At 35.2% G+C, this 22,669-nt stretch overlaps 2 protein-coding genes across 3 annotated transcripts in view; both read left to right on the top strand.

Annotated features, from left to right (window-relative positions):
- LOC135088471 (glutamate receptor-interacting protein 1) overlaps positions 1-12,474 on the top strand; it is a 386,630-nt gene extending 374,156 nt beyond the window's left edge. Inside the window, exons 9-19 of the mRNA XM_063983299.1 lie at positions 1,556-1,651; positions 3,707-3,863; positions 4,598-4,824; positions 5,305-5,450; positions 5,858-6,215; positions 6,665-6,820; positions 6,969-7,097; positions 7,332-7,847; positions 9,069-9,268; positions 10,174-10,281; positions 11,595-12,474. Coding sequence (XP_063839369.1) covers positions 1,556-1,651; positions 3,707-3,863; positions 4,598-4,824; positions 5,305-5,450; positions 5,858-6,215; positions 6,665-6,820; positions 6,969-7,097; positions 7,332-7,847; positions 9,069-9,268; positions 10,174-10,281; positions 11,595-11,666 — 2,165 coding nt within the window. The 3' untranslated portion in view covers positions 11,667-12,474. The remainder of the gene's footprint in view (positions 1-1,555; positions 1,652-3,706; positions 3,864-4,597; positions 4,825-5,304; positions 5,451-5,857; positions 6,216-6,664; positions 6,821-6,968; positions 7,098-7,331; positions 7,848-9,068; positions 9,269-10,173; positions 10,282-11,594) is intronic.
- Positions 1-22,289, top strand: part of LOC135088467 (THAP domain-containing protein 5-like) — a 462,607-nt gene extending 440,318 nt beyond the window's left edge. The window contains exons 2-7 of one of the 2 annotated variants that reach the window (XM_063983292.1): positions 19,398-19,511; positions 19,746-19,990; positions 20,212-20,265; positions 20,674-20,826; positions 21,298-21,384; positions 21,502-22,289. In XM_063983292.1, coding sequence (XP_063839362.1) covers positions 19,411-19,511; positions 19,746-19,990; positions 20,212-20,265; positions 20,674-20,826; positions 21,298-21,384; positions 21,502-21,659 — 798 coding nt within the window. In that variant the 5' untranslated portion in view covers positions 19,398-19,410 and the 3' untranslated portion in view covers positions 21,660-22,289. Of the gene's footprint in view, positions 1-18,770; positions 19,512-19,745; positions 19,991-20,211; positions 20,266-20,673; positions 20,827-21,297; positions 21,385-21,501 lie in introns of those variants that run through there. The other variant, XM_063983291.1, reaches the window with a different exon arrangement.
- The last annotated feature ends 380 nt before the right edge of the window (positions 22,290-22,669 follow it).

Raw genomic sequence — 22,669 nt, 5'->3', positions numbered from 1 at the left:
CTTGCGCACAAGTAATAACGAATGAGCGTATGAACATCAAACTCCGCCCGTATAACTCGCACTTAGTTCCACGTCTGATGTGCCTAAGCTAATAAACGACAGTTGATGTCGGGGTTTGGCTAACTTCTTTAGTATTTTCCCACAAGGCCTATCCCTGTGACATAGTAAAGGTATAACACACAGTATGATCAGTGGCCTAATTTCACGTATTTCAGACAGTCAAGATCTCGCTAACTTTCAGAAGTCGTCCCATCCCAAACAGTTCTAAATCAGTATTTGTAGGGTCATTTATAGATAGGATAGGATGATAGGATCGCAACTCCGTGTTTTGTTGTCGTTGAAGTTTTGTTACGTGAATAAGGCTACAGGTTCTATGTCACTTTTTTGCGCAATCGAAGTCGAATGCGTTCGATGTAAACTCACACTACGCCCACAGAATTACGGATGTTACTGTTTTTTTTACTATGTCATGCCTCGAGCATGATTCAAGATTTGGTGTTGGGGAAAGACATTAATTCACAGTTGTGTCAACCTTATTCCAAGGCGATAAGGTTTGTGATAAGCCCTTTTCCATCTTGGCCCTAACAAATCTAGTTCAAGACAAGTCTGTCCCTGTAGTGAACATTAATTACAATCTCCTACAAGCGACCTTCAAGCAAATTGGTATTAGATTTCATATGTTTAAAGTTACGGGCATTAATTGGTGCTACCTTGACATCTAATGGATTAATTAATTATTTAATTATGAGTGTTATGCCCGTTTTCACCATCAATCCCTAATTTTTAAATGACCCATACGAAAACTAAATTCCTGTTATGTGTTACAATAGGGGTCACTTAAAAATTAGGGATTGATGGTGAAAACAGGCATTAGTCTACTGCTTTAAAGTGTTATAATAAAAACAAGAAATATTTATATCAATTACATACTAATCTGTCCATTACTGCAAGTTATTATTATACAAAAACACTTTCATAAAAGTAAACTTTTTTGCCCTTATAATCCTGAATTGTTTGGAATAAGGCAAATACAGTTTCATAAGTTTGATGAACAGGAATTCTGTTCCCGACATAATCCTCAATACTGGCTTATATTTAAATGCCCATCGAATTTTGAGATATTTCAAATATTGCCTTGGCTTGAAATTAATTCTCCAATTAAAGTTTTGCATTTGGTAAAACTCTGTAAGGGATTCGGTTAAACGAGTTTATAAAAACTGAGTTTTTAATTTGTTCATATTTTTTATTGACTGTCAATTGTTTATTGTTAAAGAAACGGTTGTGTTATTTGATTTGCTTTTGTTTTTTTATTCGATCCGATGTTACATGCCATGATGTTTTTTCCTAAAATATTAGATGAGACACTTAAGTTAAAATATGTCAATACAGAAAAAAATATGTGGATCACTGAATAAATAAGATGTGGATTTACAGCAGTCATTATTATATTTGTATAAGAAGTGCTGCTCTATGAAATATATTTCTTAACAAAAACTTCATTATAATGATTAAATCTTCATGTTCATTTCAAATACAAATATTTTTTCTTTTACAGAAAACTCCATATCCGGCACGCTGAACCCCAAGAAACACCGGCAGCGAAACTACAGGCAAAGCTCGATGCCCAAACTAGGCTTACAAGATGATTATGGTAAGCACAAGAAAATAAACCTATGTAGATTTGGAAGGGCTGTGTTTGAATAAAAACGATATAACGGTTAAGCTGTTATCTCAGTTGTTATTATACCCACGATATGGAAGAAGTGTTTTTAGTTCTTTACTTCAGAGTTTGTAGGTACTTAATCTTTTTTTATACTAGCTTTTGCCCGCGATTTCGTCTTAGAAATAGTTTTATAGCAGCTTAGCGTCTGCCCGTAATTTTAACTCTTTATTGCACGAAATCAAACTGTATCTTGAAACTCTATCTTTTGGGCCATGTGTATTTTGTTTAATTCAGTTTCTCACAGAATGTATAAATTATAGCCTAATCATCATCATCATTTCAGCCATAGGACGTCCACTGCTGAACATAGTCCTCCCCCAATGCTTTCCATGTTGATCTATTGGTAGCGGCCTGCGTCCAGCGCTTCCCTGCTACCTTTACGATGTCGTCGGTCCACCTTGTGGGTGGACGTCCCTCCGAACATGGTCGACGCGGCCTCCATTCCAGAACCTTGCTGCCCCTCGGCCGTCAGTTCTGCGTACTATGCGCCCTGCCCATTGCTACTTCAGCTTGCTAATCCGTCGGGCTATGTCAGCGGTTTTAGTTCGTTTACGGATCTGGAATTATAGCTTATATAATAATCTTATGTTCATGAATCTTAGTTTCATGAAAATCCGAACAGTAGTTTTTTGCGTGAAAGAGAAACTTACATACATCCTCACAAACTACCGCATATGCATTTGTAGAATCTGGTCAGGTGGGGATTCTTGGATGGCTTAAACATGGAGTGCAGGTGCGGTTTTGTTCCCCATTCGACGAAGCACCTGATGTCGTGCCCCGAGTGCCCAAGCAACTGCACTCAGGAGGATTTGATGAGTGCTGTTGACAACGCCACTCTTGTGGCGGAGTTTTGGGCTGACACTGTGTAGGTTTGTTGTGGACACGAAAAGAAGAAGAAGAATGCTTCGTTTTTTATTACCATTTTAGCGTTATGATGTTTATTAGTACTTAAGGGCGCTTTCTTTGATCTAGTTACAAGGGAATAATAAATACGATGCTGTCGTTTGTTTGATTTCGTGCTTTCCCGGAATACCTTTGAAGACAATTCCGTGTTCTGCGGTATTTGGAGCCTTGTTTCGAGATTCATTTGTTTATTTAGGGCTCTCTGTTTGTTTCCTAGTTTGAAACTTGAGCAAATATGCAATTTACTGATTTACTAGATTTGTATAGGCATCTACGCTAATTAGTTAATGTATTGGGTACAAATAATTTTTTCTTTATTGGTAATTTTCATAAAATGTACCTATAATGTTAACTGGTCATTCTAGCAATATTACCGACATTACCGTGCCGTATATTTTAATTAAAATGTGATGTACTGCTAACTCTATTTTTTTTTAATGGTGGGTTATCCAATGTTGATTGGTTTCTACATTTGAAATTTTTGAAGTGGGATAAAATCTATAATTATCTAATGACTATGTAGAGTTAACAGCACACAAACTATACTGGGTTTATTACAAAAAAATGAAACAGACGTTAAACATGTGTTTAAAATGACATTTCCATAGGTACTTATGTTTCTTGTTTTATGCAAACTGCTTCCTACTAAAGTAACTTTAGGGCTCGCGCGCAAGGGTGACTTTTGTCGCCGTGACTTTTTTGACATCCATAGAGATATATGGAGGAGGTGGTAGATGCCAGAGTGCCTACTATTCGTTAACCTTTATTTGTCACCTGTCATCCGCTTTGCAATGGAGAGAAGTCGAATCTTAACTTGAACTCCTCCTATGATGTTCCGATTAATTTTGTTGCGGGTTCAATGCCAGTTTAACTTTTCCTGGGTCAAACTTTTATTGTTGTTTTTAACGGGTTTTATTGGCGGTCAAGCTGTAGATCCTGGCTACACAGGAGTTGCAGCGGTGAGAACGAGAGGTGGGAATAGTCGCGTACTTTTCGCTATAGCTACGACATCCTACGGCTGCCACCTTCGTCCTTTCAAACTTTATTGACTTATTTTTCATATATTTTTTTGTCCAACAGACAGCCAACAAAACTACATGAGCCTGGGCGTGTGTCGGACGGAGTCTCTGAACATACAGCTCGAGGTGCCTCCAGGGCAGAGCAGCGGGCTGGCAGTGCATGAGGACAATGCTGCGCTGGTTATATCGCATGTCGCTGCGCAGTCGCCGGCTTACAGGTTAAAATTAGCTTTGTTTACCTATTAAGTACCATGGCTAAGAACTAATCAGGGTTCCAATGATTATGCCTTTTCAGAGACTACTTATGCCATGTTATTATACATTTTTAAATTTGGGTGTACGAGTAATGTGTTCACGTGTGCACATTTTACTCATAACCTTTCAATACAATGTAGAGCGAATGAAACTGTAGGGTGCAAATTATTTTTATGTCAAAGACGATACAATTTAAGAATACGCCAGTCTTTCGAAATAAAGATAAAAAACTGTTTGCCGATAGATTTATTTTCTTTATTGCCAAAACTGATACAACATAAAGTATGTTGCATACGATCGCCTCCTTGGTCGCGTGACACTGGCCACCAAGAAAAGCATTTTTTCTCGACGATCAATATCGATATTCTTTTGTTTTTTCTCTCGCTCTCAACTTACAGATTTTCATGTATTTGTTCCACGACTTGATTTGTAATTTAATGTAAAAAATAATAATTATCACAATTTTTACCTCATACCTACGCGGAAAATAAATTATTATTATAATTACGACAAGTACTTCGAAGCACAAGATTAGGCCCGTCGAGCCACTACAAAATAAGTATTATTTAAATTTTACAGCAATGGCGTGAGTCAATAAGGAACTCCGCTTTCAATTACGTTTTCGAATTGATTTCGACTCGAATACAAGTTGAAGTGCCCTCGGTGTTCCAATTAGAATTAATTATTGCTATTTCAGATCCGGCTGTCTACAAATAAGGGACAGAGTTATGTCAATCAACGGCCATGAAAACCTTACTGTTGATGTTGCTAATGAAATTTTGCAAAGGCGGAATGATTCTCACAACCCAAAGTACTTGACTCTGAACGTTGAGTTCAGTATGCCGAACACTATAGAGGCGTCGAGTGGCGTGTTCAATGTGAAATTGGCGAAGACCACTGCGGGGCTCGGTGTTACTATTACAGGTAAGTATCCAATGTCAATTATGTAGTATTACAGTATCTTTAAACAATCTGTAAGCCTAGGATGCGCGCCGCGATAAGATTTTATCGATTTTACTAGATAAGCCCGTACACTCCTTGTCGTCTAACATCCATTTTATCACGGCCAGCATCCTAGCCGGCATGAAATCATTTGGGAAGGCCTATGTCAGCAGTGGATGTCCTGTGTCTGTAATGAGGTTGATAATAATGAAATATGAACAACAGTATGTGCACACAAAATACCTACCTATAAAATGTTCTCAATTAGTTTAGACCACAAAGTTATAATTGCCATATAATTATGGGATTGTTCAAATTGAGACGTTCGCATTTTGATCTAATTTTACATTTCGCATTTATTATTATACATAGCTTTTAAGATCTAAAAATAATATAAAAAATGTAAAGTATTCTGTAACTTTCTTTCTGCAATAAAGTTGTAATTAATAAATGCTATTTTAGGTTGCAAACAAAAACTGCTCAGCAACGAAGAACCGATGGTGATATCGGACATCAAGCCAGGGTCGGTGGCGCACCGGAGCGGCGCTCTAGCACCGGGAGACCAGCTCTTAGCCATCAATGGTCAACCATTACACAATTTATCTTTGGTAAGACTATTATCAACTTACTTTATTTCGTCATGTTTATAAGAAATATTTAAAAACCATAAATAAATTGTAGTCAATAATCGGTCAATAAATTAGTATCCATAAAGCGTGTGCATTCATGTGCATTTTTTACGTGTTTTCAATAGTACTATACATAAAGTCGTTACATTTGCATAAGCATCCAAATCACCCCTTTCGGATCGTACAGGATTTTTTACATAAGTACTCTTTATGGTTTTTTTGCGTTGTGTTGTGCAAATCTTTCCATAATAAGGCTATAAACAATTTTGTAAAGATATTTTTTCTGTATTTTCCTTGTTGAATAAAAAAATATGTATCCAACGTAACTAAGTTTCAAAATAGTATTTATTAGCCCTACACAATATAAAATACTCATGAAATTCCAGGACACCGCCTTCAACATCCTACAAAATTCTCCAGAAGATATCATCACGCTAAAAATTCGGAAGCGTGACCTAACCGAAGACTGGTCTAACATCCACAAGCATAACGCTAAATTGACACTACAAAGTTTTAGTAATATCGAAATAAAGGCTGTCGTTCATAGCGAGGTGGACTCTGGTCATCACACGGAAAGTCCAAATAATAGTGCTAAAGAAAGCGAAAGAAGTCATGGCAGTGAGAATGGAAATACAGCAGTGTTTACAGTGGAACTGATCAAGCAAGAAAATGGGCCTTTGGGGTTGACTATAGCGGGGAGTGAGGATGTTACGCAGCCAATTTTGCTAAGCGGGCTCGTTGAAGGTAAAATTTTACGCACTTATGTAGCCTTTTTGTTTAGACTTCGGATTTTTTTGTGTTTTTGTTGAAATAAACTTTCAACTTTCTTAGTAATACTCGTGAGAACATTATTTCATAGGTTTAGTCCATCAAATTGGTAAAGAATTTTGATTATCATTGGCTCGTACTAAGGAACTTATTACTTTACTCTATCTTTTTGAGCACGACTGTTCATTTTCTGTCGTATAGCTAATCCGTCGAATCACAGAATCTGCCGAATTCACGAATCCGTCCAATCCAGTATCTGCCGAATCCACGAATCTGTCCAATCCCAGAATCTGTCCTATACCGAACAAAGGGTACTAACGACTGCCTGGCCTAGCGATTCATGTACCGGACTGCTATATACCAAACTTAACTTGAGATTTGACGACGCAATCTAAATTTTTTTTACATAAACCAACATTTTTCAGGGGGAGTAGCAGAGAAATGTGGCAAGCTTGCTATGGGAGATGAACTATTGACAATTAACGGTGAAAGTGTACTCAACAAACCTCTGTCAGAAGCGATCAAGCTCCTGCAATCGAGCGGTCAAAGGGTGCAACTGCAGCTGTGCAGGAAAGTCACAGGTATGATTAATTTTTTCCAAGACTAGGTACCTACTTACAGTAGACTCGAAATGTTATGTTTGACTTAATTCATGTCTTCGGGTGGATAGAAATATTAGGGAAATTTAAAGACTTGGAACCAACTATACTCATATTTTTCGTGATCCAGGTTCAATAGAGAGTGGCGAGTGCAGTGCAAGAGACTCAAGTCATTCCACGTCAAGTCCAGGACTTTCTAACGACAGCGCTGTTGAGTCCTGGGATCAGAACACGCCAGTCAGAACTAGCACCAATTGTGGTATGTATGCAAAATACTTTACACAACACTCATACATACACAACCATAACATTAAAAGTCTTTAAACAGAGACCGCCAGAACTTTAAATATTTAATGCACCTTTAACTCTGATACACTTACACGAACTAAAATATGTTATTCAGCTTCCTACATCCATTCTCCCTTACATAAGACATTTTCCAAAAATTCAGTTATTTCACTTGCAGCTATTTTTACACAGCTGTTAATTCCAGGTAATTCCGAAGTAATAGAATACGCAGTTCCAGATAAAACTCGAATAGCGGAAAAGCAAATATATTCTCCTACAGACGAAGACAAACTCATGGCTTCCAACTTCAACTCAGCTGCTCCGTACAGCGTCAACGATCTACCTCTACCAAACTACTCATTGAACAACTCGCTCAAAACGTTCCATTACGAGAACACGTGTATCATTCCCGATAGTACATTAAAAAATAAACAGAATATAACGAGAGAAGACGATGTCCAGCAAATAGAGATCCTAACCTCAAACATGAAGGATTGTCAGCTGCATAACATGGAGCGAGCGTCTTGCAAATGTGATTATGTGCAGATGGGTCCTTATGGAATGGTCTCTCCGAAGACCAGGAGACCGAATTGGGACAACGATTACTTGAACAATGGGATATACACGGTGACGACCCCACAAAAGTCCCCGCATAAACCCCCCATGCCAGGAACCAGTTTTCAGTTCTCCACCAGTCCTATTTATGAGAATGAAGTCCCAGGTAAGTATCGACGAGTAACTTATCGCAGGAAAAGTAAAACGTTAGAGACGTAAATAATGAAAAATAAGTTCTGTACCTTTGATTAAATGTCATCTTTCACAATTTACGTGTATGTCTTTACACTTGGGTAGCAGGTTTATATGATTTTCATGGATAGAAAACAAAAAATAAAGCGATCAGAATAGGGATGTTTCCTGGGACAATGATTACCTGAACAATGGGATAATACATGGTGATGACCCCACAAAAGTCGCCGCATAAACCCCCATGCTGGGAACTAGTTTTCAGTTTTCCACCATCTTAAGCAAGAGTTTTAACCGTGGTTTTAATTAGTCCGTCAGTTAACATATAAAAAATACTCGACACGTATTTTTCACTTTTTCAAACTAATGAATATTAAAGAGATAAAGCGCGCCAAAGTTCAAAAGAAGAGTCCCGTGCCGTCAATGAATGCAAAAGTGCAGCATTTTGTGACGTCGCGCGGAACTTCAACGCACCATAACTTTGTTATTATTTGTTTGATTGACAATCAAAAATATACGTGTCCAATATTTTATGATAAAATGGACGGTCTAAATTATTTTTTTTAGGAAACTAGCGTATTCTTACCATAACTCGAAGCGCTGGTAGGGTAAAAAGATTATGAGACATGTAGAGGCTCCATAAGAGCAAAATATTTGACGATTTGTAAGCACTATACAGGGTGGAATTTTGTAATGCCACCTGGAGGGAAAGTACTCTTAATACTGCAGTTAGAAAATTTTACTGAAAGAAAACATTGCTTTATTTTTGAAAAGAAAGATAACTGCATTCATAGATTTTCGAAAAAAAAATTTTTCCACTACCACTATTTCTGTTTCTGTACATAATTAAAATAATTTAAGATTTTATGGATTTCCTTTCATTTCATTTATCAAGTTTGTTAGAGAGATTTCATCCTTATACTTGACCCTAACGATCGATGCAATAAAAATACAGGGTGTAATTTTTAACAGATTACAGTTAGTTGGTTCGATTCCCGGGTGTGGCAAATATTTTTTGGAAATCTTTGAATGCAGTTCTATTTGTTTTAAAAAATAAAGGAATGTTTTCTTTGAGATTTTTTTTTTATCTACAATATATTATTAAGAGTACTTTCCCTCCAGGTGGCATTACAAAATTCCACCCTGTATAATAATTTATACAAATAAAGAAATTTTGACTTTGAATCTCCTTTTCCAGGTCTTTACAGCAGCGAAACGGTATCGCCCGCTCGTGGTTCCGTCCATCACGTGATACTGTACAAAGATGCCATTTATGACGACTATGGGTTCTCTGTGTCAGACGGCTTGTACGAGAGAGGCGTGTACATCAATAGGATCAGGAAAGGCGGCCCGGCTGACATAGTCGGTCTGCTCAGGCCTTATGATAGGATATTGCAGGTAAATTGCCTTGACCTTATAAAAAACATCAAACCCTTTTAGTAACATTTTCCGCAGAAAGATCTGCTATAATTTATTTTTAAGATTTATAACATAGTGTAAGCACTAAATAAATGGAATAATGCGTATAGCATTCACCTACTTTGAATGAGGGCTATCGTTTTTATACTTAACAGTTGGCACCCCTGGCGATTGACAGGACCTTACTCTACAGTGGCGCCATCTTGATGAGTGCAAATGCGATAGTCCTCCTACCACTTTAGCGCTCACCAGTTGGTGCCACTGTCTTCGCTACTAGCAAGTGACAGGACCTTACTCTACAGTGGCGCTAACTGTTGAGCGCTAAAACGATAGCCCTCATTAGATTAATTGGTATACCTACGTGCCTCTACATTTAGTGGAGACTCGAGTTCAAGTCACGACTTGGGCTAATTACCTATCGTTCATAATATGACTGACAAGGATATTGACCTTGCATTATTTATATCTACAGTTAGATTCGGATATCCTAGATAAATCGCATTTACATTCTAAAACTTACAAAGGGAAACCACTGAAAATCCTCTGGCATTGTGTATCATCAAACGAAATCATTTATTTACTTCGGTACAACATATCGGCTGGTACCGAGAAGAAGTGGCGCAAGATACTCACAATCAGTCACCAGTCGAACTCCTCCTATGTTCTTCTGATTAATTTCGTTGCGGGTCCAATGACAGTTTAACTTTCCCCCGGGACAAACTTGACCTTCATTGGTTGGGTTTTTGTGGCGGTCAAGCTGTAGATCCTGGCTACACAGGAGTTGCAGTGGTGGGAACGAGAGGTGGGAATAGTCCCGTAATCAGTCACCTTTAGCTGGTTGTACCTTCCGTCAAATAAAAAATATTCTATTCTATTGTAACCAGGTGAACGGAACCAGAACAGTGGACTACGACTGCTGCCTGACGGTGCCGCTCATAGCGTCCGCGGGCGACCGACTGGAGATAGTCGTGCAGAGGCTGGCCACTTCCAGGGTAAGTTTATTTGGACCGAGGCTGCTCAACCTTTTAAAGAGTCGGGCCAAACGGTGGATTCAGTCGTTAACGACGGGCCACTTATAATCCCTATTTCAGTTACTGTATTTTTTGAATTTGGTGCGTATTTTAAAAGTCTTTCGCAGGCCACACTGTGGCCCGCGGGCCTGGGGTTAAGAAATAGTTGGTAGTAGTTACTTGGCCGCGTGGCCTGGCCGCCTAATGCGCGGGGGACAAAGCCTTCTAATATGGAATTCTGACCATATCTACCATCATGAAATCTATCATACATTTTGGGCTAGTTCGATATAAGTAGGGCTTGTGACTTGAAAATTTAACTTTGTATCTATAAATTGCTTCGTCTATAAATGACTCAAAACGCTATCGTCACACATATTGATTGCTCTCATCAAAGTCGGAAATCCAAAACTGCTGGCTTTCAAGTTTGAAGCCAATAAAGCAGTAAAAAATAAAGAAACGACTTTATTTATACAAAAAAAGCCTTTCATGGAGAGACTGAAAGAAATTTCAAATTATTTGTTTATTATTTGCTTAAAACCCGGTATCATAGATATTTTTATCTCAAAATATACCCTAAATGCATATACGGCATATTTTTTACCAAGACCAAAACTTTCCGTGACATTAGACCCCACTTATTCTAAATCAATATCTTATGGAAAATCCCCTAATGCTCATTTTACCTTTGACCTAAATCTAAAACCAACACATCGGGTCCCTCATCCTCTTAAGCCGTGCGAAAATATATCTTATGTAAAAATTGAGCAGAACCCAATAAGTAACCTTTCATGTGAGAGTTTCTATAGCAATTTTTTGCTCGTGTTACGTTGTAAATTGATTCTTCTGCGACAAAGGAAATTATGTTACGACGAGACATACTATTTTTTTAGAAAATACGGATCGGGAAAGTAATTGCACCGCTTGAACTCGAAGATTATTTTTTCGAGAGCGATGAATTCGGCTTACTTATAAAAATCTCATATTTTTTATGACAAATCCTATTAAAGTTTATCGTTGGGAGTTGCCAATACAATGATGAGGTCGGATTTTAATATCATTAACTCAACTAACTAAGACTGAATTATTTTGATGATGAGATGGACTTTTATTCTTGTTACTAATGAATAGACTAGTCTTAAGAATGAATCGAGATTAATTTTGATTTGTTTATGTTCATTGTTCATGGTATAATTGTTTTTTGTAGGTACTTTTCAGATTGTAAAATTGTGTAAAAATATGGTCGCCGATGTAAAAAGTAAATTTTTTTTTTACTTAATTTTCATTTTTTTCAGGACCTGAAGAACCAAAGGCTGGACGAGTGCTCAAGCCCGAGTGACAGTAGTATTGTGACTAAAACCATTTAGTGCAAAACCCGCCTCTAGTGAAATTACACCAAAGACTATGATACTAGCTGTAAGGACAATCTAGAGTTGTATTTCTAGGAAAATCTCTGAAAAAACCGGTCAAAAGTGAACGGATAGACACGTTTTTGAACAGAAAACTTTAAGTATACGCAAGAAAGTAGCTTAATTTTTATTATTTAAGTGAAATATTGTTTACTAACATAATGTCAACCTCGTGCAACGGGTTTATATTCAAATCAAAAGTCCAGAAAAGAGAATAGTGTTCAATCATTTATTTATCGGCTACACTGACAACACAACGATTATTATGAATTATTATTTAAGTGCAGGGGAATAATAAACTCTGTCATTTTACAGTGAAGATGTATTCAGGTGTGAATACAAAAAAAAATTAGAAAATAGGATGTTTATTTCAAACCAGGCACATTTTAGTACTTATTTATTATTAAAATTGTGTGTTCGATCACATTATCAAGTCATATTAAACTTTACATAATACCAAAGTTTCTCCAAAGAAAGAATTTTCGGTATTTGAAATACCCGTTTCAACACAATTTGCTCTACATTACTCTGGCAAGTGTCTCAAAAAATCATTTTAAAATGCTTGTGAATTGGTAATGTCTCTGTTCTCCATTTTGCCTGCCATTTTGTTAGTACGAGAGCCCACGACCAAAATTTTTGTCTCATAGCAATACGGCCAAAACCGCATCAAATCGATAGATACGATTATCCTGAACTCGAAAATACCAATATCAGACATTTTCCGCGTAGCGTTTGATCTAACCGAATTTTCAAAATTGTCAAAGAATTTTGCAGATCTTCAACGTCATCTTCTGTAAAATAAACATCGTACATATAATAGACAAGGGAGATTCTTGAATATCTATGAAGGCTGTAAATTTAAAAAAACATTTAACAGAGGCGTCGGCCAGGCGACTCCGAAACGTTATTTTCGTTTTTGGGAGTATATGCTACACTTAAAGTGTCTGAAAACAGGTTTTTGGTAATCATGGCAGCAATACGAAAAGTTGAAAAAAAAATTTATCCGTATTGCTATGATACAGGTCGGCTAAATTTGTTGACATTTTAAAAAATGCGCTCAGGCTATATGCTACGCGCAAAATGTCTGAAAACAAACTTTTTCGTAATACAATTATAAAATCTATGTACATTTTCACTATCAGACGTATTGCTATAATACCGACTGTCTTTTCTTTTTGACACAGCAGAAATGGCCTCCCACGCAGTTGCTACACTTTCGACCGTTACTACACACCTAGTGTACGTTACTCCAGCTGGAAAGTAGCTCCTAGAGTGATATGAGTAGAACGTATAATTAGTTCCCAACATGGTGTAAATGTGCGCCGAATTAGAGATTAGTGCGTGCTGTCCTTTTGGTACAAAACGAAAAAAACGATTCCTGCTGGAGTAACGTTGTTCTAGCAGGAAAATTCTAAACGAATGATCGGAAAGAGAAAAACTGTGTACAAGCAGATAGCTTATATTTGTTCTATTATTTGAGCTGAAAATGTGATTTGTGCGTCTTCAGGTTTTCGAGATATTGCATTTCCTGCCAGGGTAACGTTTTGCAGAATGCTCTATCTCAATAACCGTTATATGTGCGCCTATAGAATAAACACACACGAGTAGCTCTTGATTTGTGCGTATATGTGAAAGAAACATGTTTATGAAAATATTTATAAATATCAAGTAATCGAGCTTTCTTCAAAATCCGAAAAAATCGTGTAGCGCCTGAATAACAAAACATACAAGCTCACTGAAAACTGTATTCGATCCTTCTTAATACGTATTATAACCATAAAAAGTTTCAAAAACGCACATTCATGGGTCATTGAATAATATCATTAAAAGTAAATACGACGGTGGTATAATTTTGACGTCAAAATACAAGGAATCAGCTACACCAAGATGAGTGGATGTCAACCGTATAATTAGAGCGTTTATTGAACAAATATAAAATATAATATTCAGCTTCAAATGTATCGCTTAAAAAAAGATATGCACAAAAATATCAAATTGTAAATAACGGCTGGTTACCCGACCAAATTTGAATGCATACAAAAAAGCGACGGATTCATACACATCGATGACCTTTCACATTGAGTGTATTAAACTTAAGCTGTTGTTAGCACAGTCGTGTTCAAATGTTTTGGCAATTATTTTGAATAGTCGTATTTTAGATTGTTAATGAAAAATAAATACAATTTGTAACCACATCAGATGAAAAACCCTTATTATTTCTCTTCTTAAGAATCTCTTATCAATTTATCTTAAAAAGTATTTAATCATGACGTAAAATCACAGATCAATATCGTTCGAAAGACAAGACACTACTGGACAAAGGCCTCCCTCAAGGATTTCCACAAACACCAGTCCTGCGCCACTCGCATCCAGCTACCTTCCGCGACCTTCACCAGATCGTCGGTCCACCTAGTGGGAGGCCTGCCCACGCCACGTCTTCCGGTTCGTGGTCGCCACTTTGTGGTGGAACTTTCCTACCTCAGCGGCCATAAATTGCTAAAAATGTTTTATAGACATGAAAGAAAAGTAATTTGTGTTGTGACAAACTAAATTTCATGCGGGTGAAGCCGTGGGCAGAAGCTAGTATTAATATAATACACATATTTCACGGCAAAACTTAATTGTAAATTATAATATAGGCGCACATACATTACTCATGCCAGAGATAAGAAAAAAAAGTTGTCATTAAAATTTATTTTTTACTTGTTATTTTGTACTTCAGTGTACTTCGGTACAACAAATTTCTACCGGTTAGTGAGTATAGTTAAGAAGGTCATCGATATGTATGAATCCGTCGCTTTTTTGTATGCATTCGAATTTGGTCGGGTAACCAGCCGTTATTTACAATTTGATATTTTTGTGCATATCTTTTTTTAAGCGATACATTTGAAGCTGAATATTATATTTTATATTTGTTCAATAAACGCTCTAATTATACGGTTGACATCCACTCATCTTGGTGTAGCTGATTCCTTGTATTTTGACGTCAAAATTATACCACCGTCGTATTTACTTTTAATGATATTATTCAATGACCCATGAATGTGCGTTTTTGAAACTTTTTATGGTTATAATACGTATTAAGAAGGATCGAATACAGTTTTCAGTGAGCTTGTATGTTTTGTTATTCAGGCGCTACACGATTTTTTCGGATTTTGAAGAAAGCTCGATTACTTGATATTTATAAATATTTTCATAAACATGTTTCTTTCACATATACGCACAAATCAAGAGCTACTCGTGTGTGTTTATTCTATAGGCGCACATATAACGGTTATTGAGATAGAGCATTCTGCAAAACGTTACCCTGGCAGGAAATGCAATATCTCGAAAACCTGAAGACGCACAAATCACATTTTCAGCTCAAATAATAGAACAAATATAAGCTATCTGCTTGTACACAGTTTTTCTCTTTCCGATCATTCGTTTAGAATTTTCCTGCTAGAACAACGTTACTCCAGCAGGAATCGTTTTTTTCGTTTTGTACCAAAAGGACAGCACGCACTAATCTCTAATTCGGCGCACATTTACACCATGTTGGGAACTAATTATACGTTCTACTCATATCACTCTAGGAGCTACTTTCCAGCTGGAGTAACGTACACACACACCTAGTCGGGTTCAGAATCATACAATCTAACGATTTTATAGGGTTTTTGCCGTATTGCTATGAGACATGGTTTTGGTCGTGGGCTCTCGTACTATGTGTGTGGTTTGGGCTGTAATATTGACTAATAATAACTAATTTAATGTCATAATGTACTATTATGAGTTGACTTATCAAATTGTAATAATAAGCTAGTTCATTTTCTAATAACTTCAAGTATGCCAGATTATAAATAACTAGACAACATAAGGTTTGCCAATAATTTAAGGATAAGCCTAAATTAGTGATGTAATCGCTAAACGACTAGAATAGTAATAATAATATAGTAAAATAAAATTAAATGTTGTAAAAGATAGCTAAATAAATGTATTAATTTAAGTTTCGTATTCCCAGATGTGCCTATATGTCTAGTATATAAATGCTGATTGACCGCATATAAATAAATTTCCCTTTTAGATAATACCAGTGCTTTATAATGAAACTTGATTGGTTTCGGAATGAAACGTCAACTGAAAGCAATATTTTCAGCTTCCAATTATAAAAACCCGTTCGTTTCGTCGTACTTATAATAATAATTGAGACTCTACGCGGTTGGTAAGGAAATTGTTACACGATTTCATAAATTGCTGTGGATATTATTTAATTAATGAACTGAAATTATTTTTCCTTTTTATTTGTTCAAAAACAAATATTGCAGTTTATTTTCGATTCCTTCAAATGGTTCCAGTGTTTCTGTTCAGCGATAATTATAGAAGAAATTCGAAACTCGAGTTTATTCAATACTTACCTACATACGTAGTTCGAAGTAGTGATGGGATGTGTCAACCCATCATACATAATCACTTATATTATTCCGGTATCTTTTTCCCAAAAAATAAAACAATACTGTAGATACTTCGAAAGATATTTTACGTACTATGTTCTTCATAACTCGCCTCTTGCCTAATACCTGATTTACTTTGTAAATGAAAATCACGAGGATTCTTCCCTGCATTTTGGCTGCGAGCCAGAAAATATTTTCCAGCGCAGCCTGAGGGCACTCCGCACAATCGTATGAATTTCTAAGAATCCTATTTGCATCTTACATCGGCAAAAATTACATTTCAGCTCGAAAAACGTCTACTCGGTCAAATAATGAAAAAGTTGCAATTCAAATGCATTCATATTTAAATTATTTTAAAAGATTTATTTGAACAAGCCGTAATAGGAAATCAGAGCTTCAACTTTCACCCATAACTGCTCATAACCCATACCCATAACTGCCCGCCAAACCATCTTACTTTAACAAACGTAAAAAGTCTGTTAAAAACACTGGTAATTGTTTTAGTTACTGTTAAAATAACGTGGTGCAACTCAGTCTAAAACTATTCGTTCTTAATACACCTGGATTGATCAATTCGTTAAATTGGATTGATCTATTTGTTAAAGTTATCGAAAACCTCTACTAAATTTATATGGCACTTTTTTACTAGGCTTTCATTTTATCTGAGGTCTATTACAATGTTTTTGGCGAATTTCAGGTATCCAACTTGTTTCGATCGATCACTTAGTTCAGTTTTCCTTTCTGATCCCATCTAACTTAATTTCACAGTAAAAACAGTTTCAAATAATGAAATTTAAGTAGGTACCTATTGCAAAAGAAAATATACGAGTTGTATACAAAAAATTCATACAAAATCAGCAATCGAATCTCGAATTCTCGATCATATCCGAACTCTCGGTTATACTCGAGATAGACTTCCCTACACCAAAATCACTCCAATGATTTACGAATAAATTAATTGTACATAATAGTGTAGTTTTACTGTTGTTGAATTCAGACTGATAGCGATTTTAAATAGTTTAGTATTGTATAAATAAAATAGGTCTTTCATAACGTTTCAAGTTTTGTATTGGTTTTAGCATTGCATTCAAAATAATAATGTAAAATAACGAATGTATGAATTAAATGTATAATTAACTTTTTAAAAAAATAAAACCGACTTCAAATGCGTGAACACAAAAAAAAAACTAAAAATTAAAAATATTGCGTATAAAAAAGTTCATCCCCAATTTTCCACCCTTGGGGGTGAAATATTTTCTTCAAATTCGCATGACACCACCCTTTTGATAATACCTATTCAACAAAAAAATAATCGTTCAAATTTATTTATAATCGGCGGAGATATTGCGTATAAAAAAGTTCATCCCCAATTTTCCACCCTTGGGGGTTGTTTTTTCTATTATTAAATTTAAATGGGACCACCCTTGAGGTATTACCTATACGCCGAAAAAAGATTTGTTCAAATCGGTTCATATTTGGCGGAGTTATCGCGTAACAAACATAGAAAAAAAAAAAAAAAAAAAACATACGGGTCGAATTGAGAACCTCCTCCTTTTTTGAAGTCGGTTGAAAATGATGAAAATATGAATATTAGGTAATGAAAAGACTTCATGTCCTGTATATGAATAGATCTGTTTGTTGTAGATAGAAAAATAACGAACATTTGTAAATTAATGTCCTTGAAAAAGTTATTATTAAAAAAACAGTGTTGGATTTGCAGATTTGTTTTTATTTATAAAAAGTTACTAACATAATAATTTAGAAAATATAAAATTTGGTAAATTTTTCGTTTGTTTTATTGTCAAAATTTTAAATAACATTGTTAATCATTACATGGAAAATATTTCATAATTTTCACGATAAAACAGTTTTGTTTTATTATTTTAAAATCAGCTTTTGAGAAATAATGAATGTGTTGTTTATTTTAGAGTTAAAAGTTATACATTCGCCGGTATTTATATGTAGATAGTTAGTGATTTTTTACATTTTATTTTTGTACCCTTAATTGTAAGCATAATTTATATTATTGTCAATTAATGTGTATTGGTTGAGAATAGCGAAAAGCATAGCTACCACACTCGAGTTAATAAAAAATAAATACGCGTGATTTAAATATGTTTTTTATTTAAACCTATAAATTACTACTTCGAGTTTTTATCAAAACTAAACATACTTATTACACACAACACATAAGACATTTTAAAAGTACACTTATTAAATTCAATCACGTAATGCCTTAAGTAAAGCGAAAGCCTTATGCAGTCTATAGATAATAGACTTGTCAGAACTTCAGCAGTAGGTGTTCGTAGGTGTCGAACGTGACCTTTTCACTACATACAGAAAGATACACCCACTTTATTAAATCAAAACCTGAAGTAAATATTATTCATTAAAAAGAAATAGAAAGTTATTTATTAGTATCAATACAGGTAAATAGGTAGATAGATCTGTGTTAAAATTTATGTTTACAAAAAACACTAAAGTTGAGTTGCACCATCCTACTTGTTAGCGCCATCTATGGGCGCAAGAAAACAACTCATGACGTCAAAGGCGCGGAACCAGAGTGAAGATCGCAGCTAACTTCGCGCCGCTCCGCCCTCCTGTCAACTTAAATCGAACGTTTCTAACCAGTGGGTAGACACTTCTCATACAAAAACTAGTCTCTATATGTAGCAATTGATATACAACCTTACCCCTTAAGTAATAAAGTGCATTTTGGATTGATTTCACTATAGCAGGGGAACCCGCGGATCAATACCACCATACTAAAAATAATTGTTAGTGTCCTTATGTTGGTAGTATTGTTAGTTTGACAAATGAAAAAAAATGTCTGTCAATTGAGTTTGAGTTTTTAACCGGCGAATTGATTCGTGTGAAGTTATTTTCTCAGATTTGGTGCAATATTACTGTAAATAAACTTTTCTGTCGTTTACGTTGAGTTGATTAAGTTCCTCCGTATCGGGCGTGATAAAGTTTGCTGTTCAGTGTTATGTTTTTTGTGAGATAGAGACTCTTTTAAATAAGCTGTGTTTCAACTTCTACAGAAGTTTAAACTCTTATTTACTTTTCTGTTTAATGGGTATGTTATCTACTTACTTGAAATATTAGATCTATTACAAATCTATTATTCATTAAAAACAACCCTATGTGATGAAAATGTAAATGTACTTTCAAAACTGGTAAATGCATGAACCAGGGCATTGACACTGGTTGGAGAGAAATTATAGGCTTTGTTTAATTAATACCTATTTCATTTTAGGCTTCTACTGATAATGGAGAGTAGAAACAACAAGAAGTGCGTTATTTGTAATAAGAGGCGAAGTCGTGGTGGATCACCCTTACTTTTGAGTAGGTTTCCTCTGGATTCTGACCGGTAAGTTTCTAATAACACTCATTTATTACAAGATAATTTTACTGATTGTGTAAACTTAAAGGCTGGGATTAATATTTTTAATCATACAGTAAATAACCATAACCAATTTTTAATTTCAGTATTTTGTTTCGTACTCTGTAAATGAATTGCATAACAATACTAAAAGAAATTAGTTGATGAATAAATTTCAGTTTGTTATTCTTTTTCTTTTCTAATAGGTATTTCTTATTTCAGTTGTCGAATGTGGGTTAAAAATGCTGGCATAGAAGACTTAGCATATGTACCTATTGAAAAGTTACACCAACTGAAGTTTGTTTGTGGTGGGCACTTCACTCCTGAATCCTTCAATGCCAAAGGAACTCGGCTGAAGAACTCAGCTATTCCAACACTGGAATTGAGCAATCCCATCTTGCCAGATGAAGTTTTGACAGAGTTTCCTCTTCATGTAAAAGACTCCAATAAAGAAAACCTCAAGACAGGTATGATGATGGCTTCAATTATTTTTTTTAAATTTAATTTACTATCTATCAATTTTTCTGAATTATTTAGATGTCTTAATTAATTTTCTTTGGTTTCCAAAACAAACCAACCGAATGCAATTTAACAAGGTTCTTTCTTTGTAACCACAAACATGTGTTGTATGCTTATCAATAAATAATATATAATTTCAATTATTAATTATATCTATACTTTGTTACAGTTCTTTATGATCATTCATATTGCATTCCAAAGAAGTCAAATCCAGTTGAACGAGGTATGTTTATCTAAAATTATACTAATAATATAAAAGGAAATATTTAATTGTTTGTTTGTATTTGATCGGCTCCGTAACTCGAAGCCAAGATAGCCTAAAGTGCGGGTTAGAACCCCACAGCTTGAATATTGTAGTAAACCCACTCGTAACACAATTTAGCTTAGAATGTGTGTTGAGTTAGAGGGACTTTAGTAATTTGTGTAATACAAATTCTTCAAAAAAAGTACCGGACCAATTTGAAAAATTTTAGGCAATCTACATTAATTAGCCAGGTCAGCTAGTTTAATAATATTTATAAGCTAGTAATTTTTAATGTGAGCAAGACATGTACTAGACTGATTGTACCCTAAAGTTGGGTAAGAACATGACATTTTATTACCCAATTCACATTTCATTATCTGCTTTCAGTTCCCCTTACAACTACAACCAAACAACTAAATTCAACATGTTTGGGAGCTGTGGATATACCAGATTCTGGTATTTCTGCGAAAACAACTTTTGAACCTCTTCCTTCTACTTCCAATGCACCAGAACATATGACCTATAAACCCATTACTCATGGTAAGTGTACAAACTAATTATTTACCTTCTAAAATATGCCTTCCCTCAAACTAAAGAATGCCACCCTGGATGCGTTCTGCAGTCTGCAGTCAGGTCAAAATGAACTTATATGTACAACATTCTAGGTTTCTGTACATTTTATATTAATGCTATTTGACCGTGCGGATACGAACAAAGAACGCAAAGCACACGTGACTGATTGCCTTATCACGACCACTTACAGATTGTCTTGACATACCCGCAGACCGCATCCAGAATGCAGAACATTAAAACCTCTAAATGCCTTTAATTTAATATTATGTCATTGTTATTGAAGGTGGGCCCACGCTTCATATTTTATGAGAAGAGCTATCATTATCCTGTCTTTGCATTTTTTTAAAACTTGATAATGATTGATTGATTTGGAAATAATATGTTTCATAAAACAACAAAATAAATTTTAAACTAATTTGCATATTTATAATATTTCAGATGATAAAAACATTTGCCATCAAGATGCACAGGCAGAAATATTAGTCCACAGTTATAAAAGACCTAAGAAAAACATTGAAATGAAAGGTAAGATAAAACATCCTAATTTAAAAAACTAAGTAAAATTGCTGATTAATTAACCAATATTCAATTCAATTTGCTTTAATGTTGTTTTTTTTACTAATGGAAATGTTTTTATTACAGACACTTCATCAACATTTACAATTAAAGAGAAGAGGCTTTGGCGACAGTTACAAAATGCAAAAAAAAACAATAAGGAATATAGCGAAGTCAAGAGTGAATTTAGACAAGTTAGATTCGGAAGTGCTGACATCGTTAGTAAAGGATGTAGTGCAGAATAACAAAAAAAAGTCACAAGGAAAAAGGTGGACTTTAGCCAACAAAATATATGCTTTGGCTATATTTAAACGGTCCCCTAAAGCATACCGCTATATGCAAAAGCTGTTTACGCTACCAAGCACTAAAACGCTCCAAAGGATTTTAAAAAATATACCAATGGAGCCTGGTATAAATAAAAATATAATTGATATGTTAGAGGCAAAAGCATCAAGTATGCCAAAGGAAAATAAATATTGCTCGTTAATATTTGACGAGATGGCGTTAAAGAAACGGATAATTTATAACGAAATTGCTGATAAAGTGGATGGCTACGTGGATTATGGAGAGGGCGAGAACATGGGACGAGAAAAGAAAATTGCAGACCATGCGTTAGTGTTTATGATACAGGGTGCTAAACATAAATACAAACAATATATTGCGCACTATTTTGTGGAAGGCACAATATCAACAGCAAAACTGGCAAAAATTATATCGGACATCATCAAAAAATTAAAAGAAATCGGATTTATGGTTCTAACAACAGTTTGTGATCAGGGATCTACAAATATAGGAGCTCTTAACATGTTAAAAAGAAACTGTGGACAAGGCATAGATAGCAACTTTTTCTCTGTAAATAATGACAAAATTTTTATAATCTATGACATCCCTCACTTGTTCAAATCATTACGAAACAATTTGTGGAAATATGTCTTTCGATGGAAAAATTGCACAATGGAGGCATTTGGTAGTTGCAGAAGAACACAACAGAAATTTTTTAAATTTTAAAAAACTGAATAGTACCATTGTAAATCCAACATTCAAAACTAAGATGAGGGTGAAGTATGCTGCGCATGCTCTGAGTAATACCGTGGCAGCTATTTTAAAAATGATGGCATGGAAAGAAGTTTCTGATTGCAATGATACAGCATTTGTGATTGAACAGTTAGATAAACTATTTGATTGTACAAATGGTCCATCATCTTTAAATGACGTAAAGAAAGGGATCCGGGAAAATGTTTCCACATCAAGTAAT

Source organism: Ostrinia nubilalis, chromosome 4 (genome assembly GCF_963855985.1).
Source record: "Ostrinia nubilalis chromosome 4, ilOstNubi1.1, whole genome shotgun sequence".
NCBI lineage: Eukaryota > Metazoa > Arthropoda > Insecta > Lepidoptera > Crambidae > Ostrinia > Ostrinia nubilalis.
This window is presented reverse-complemented; position numbering and strand designations above follow the sequence as displayed.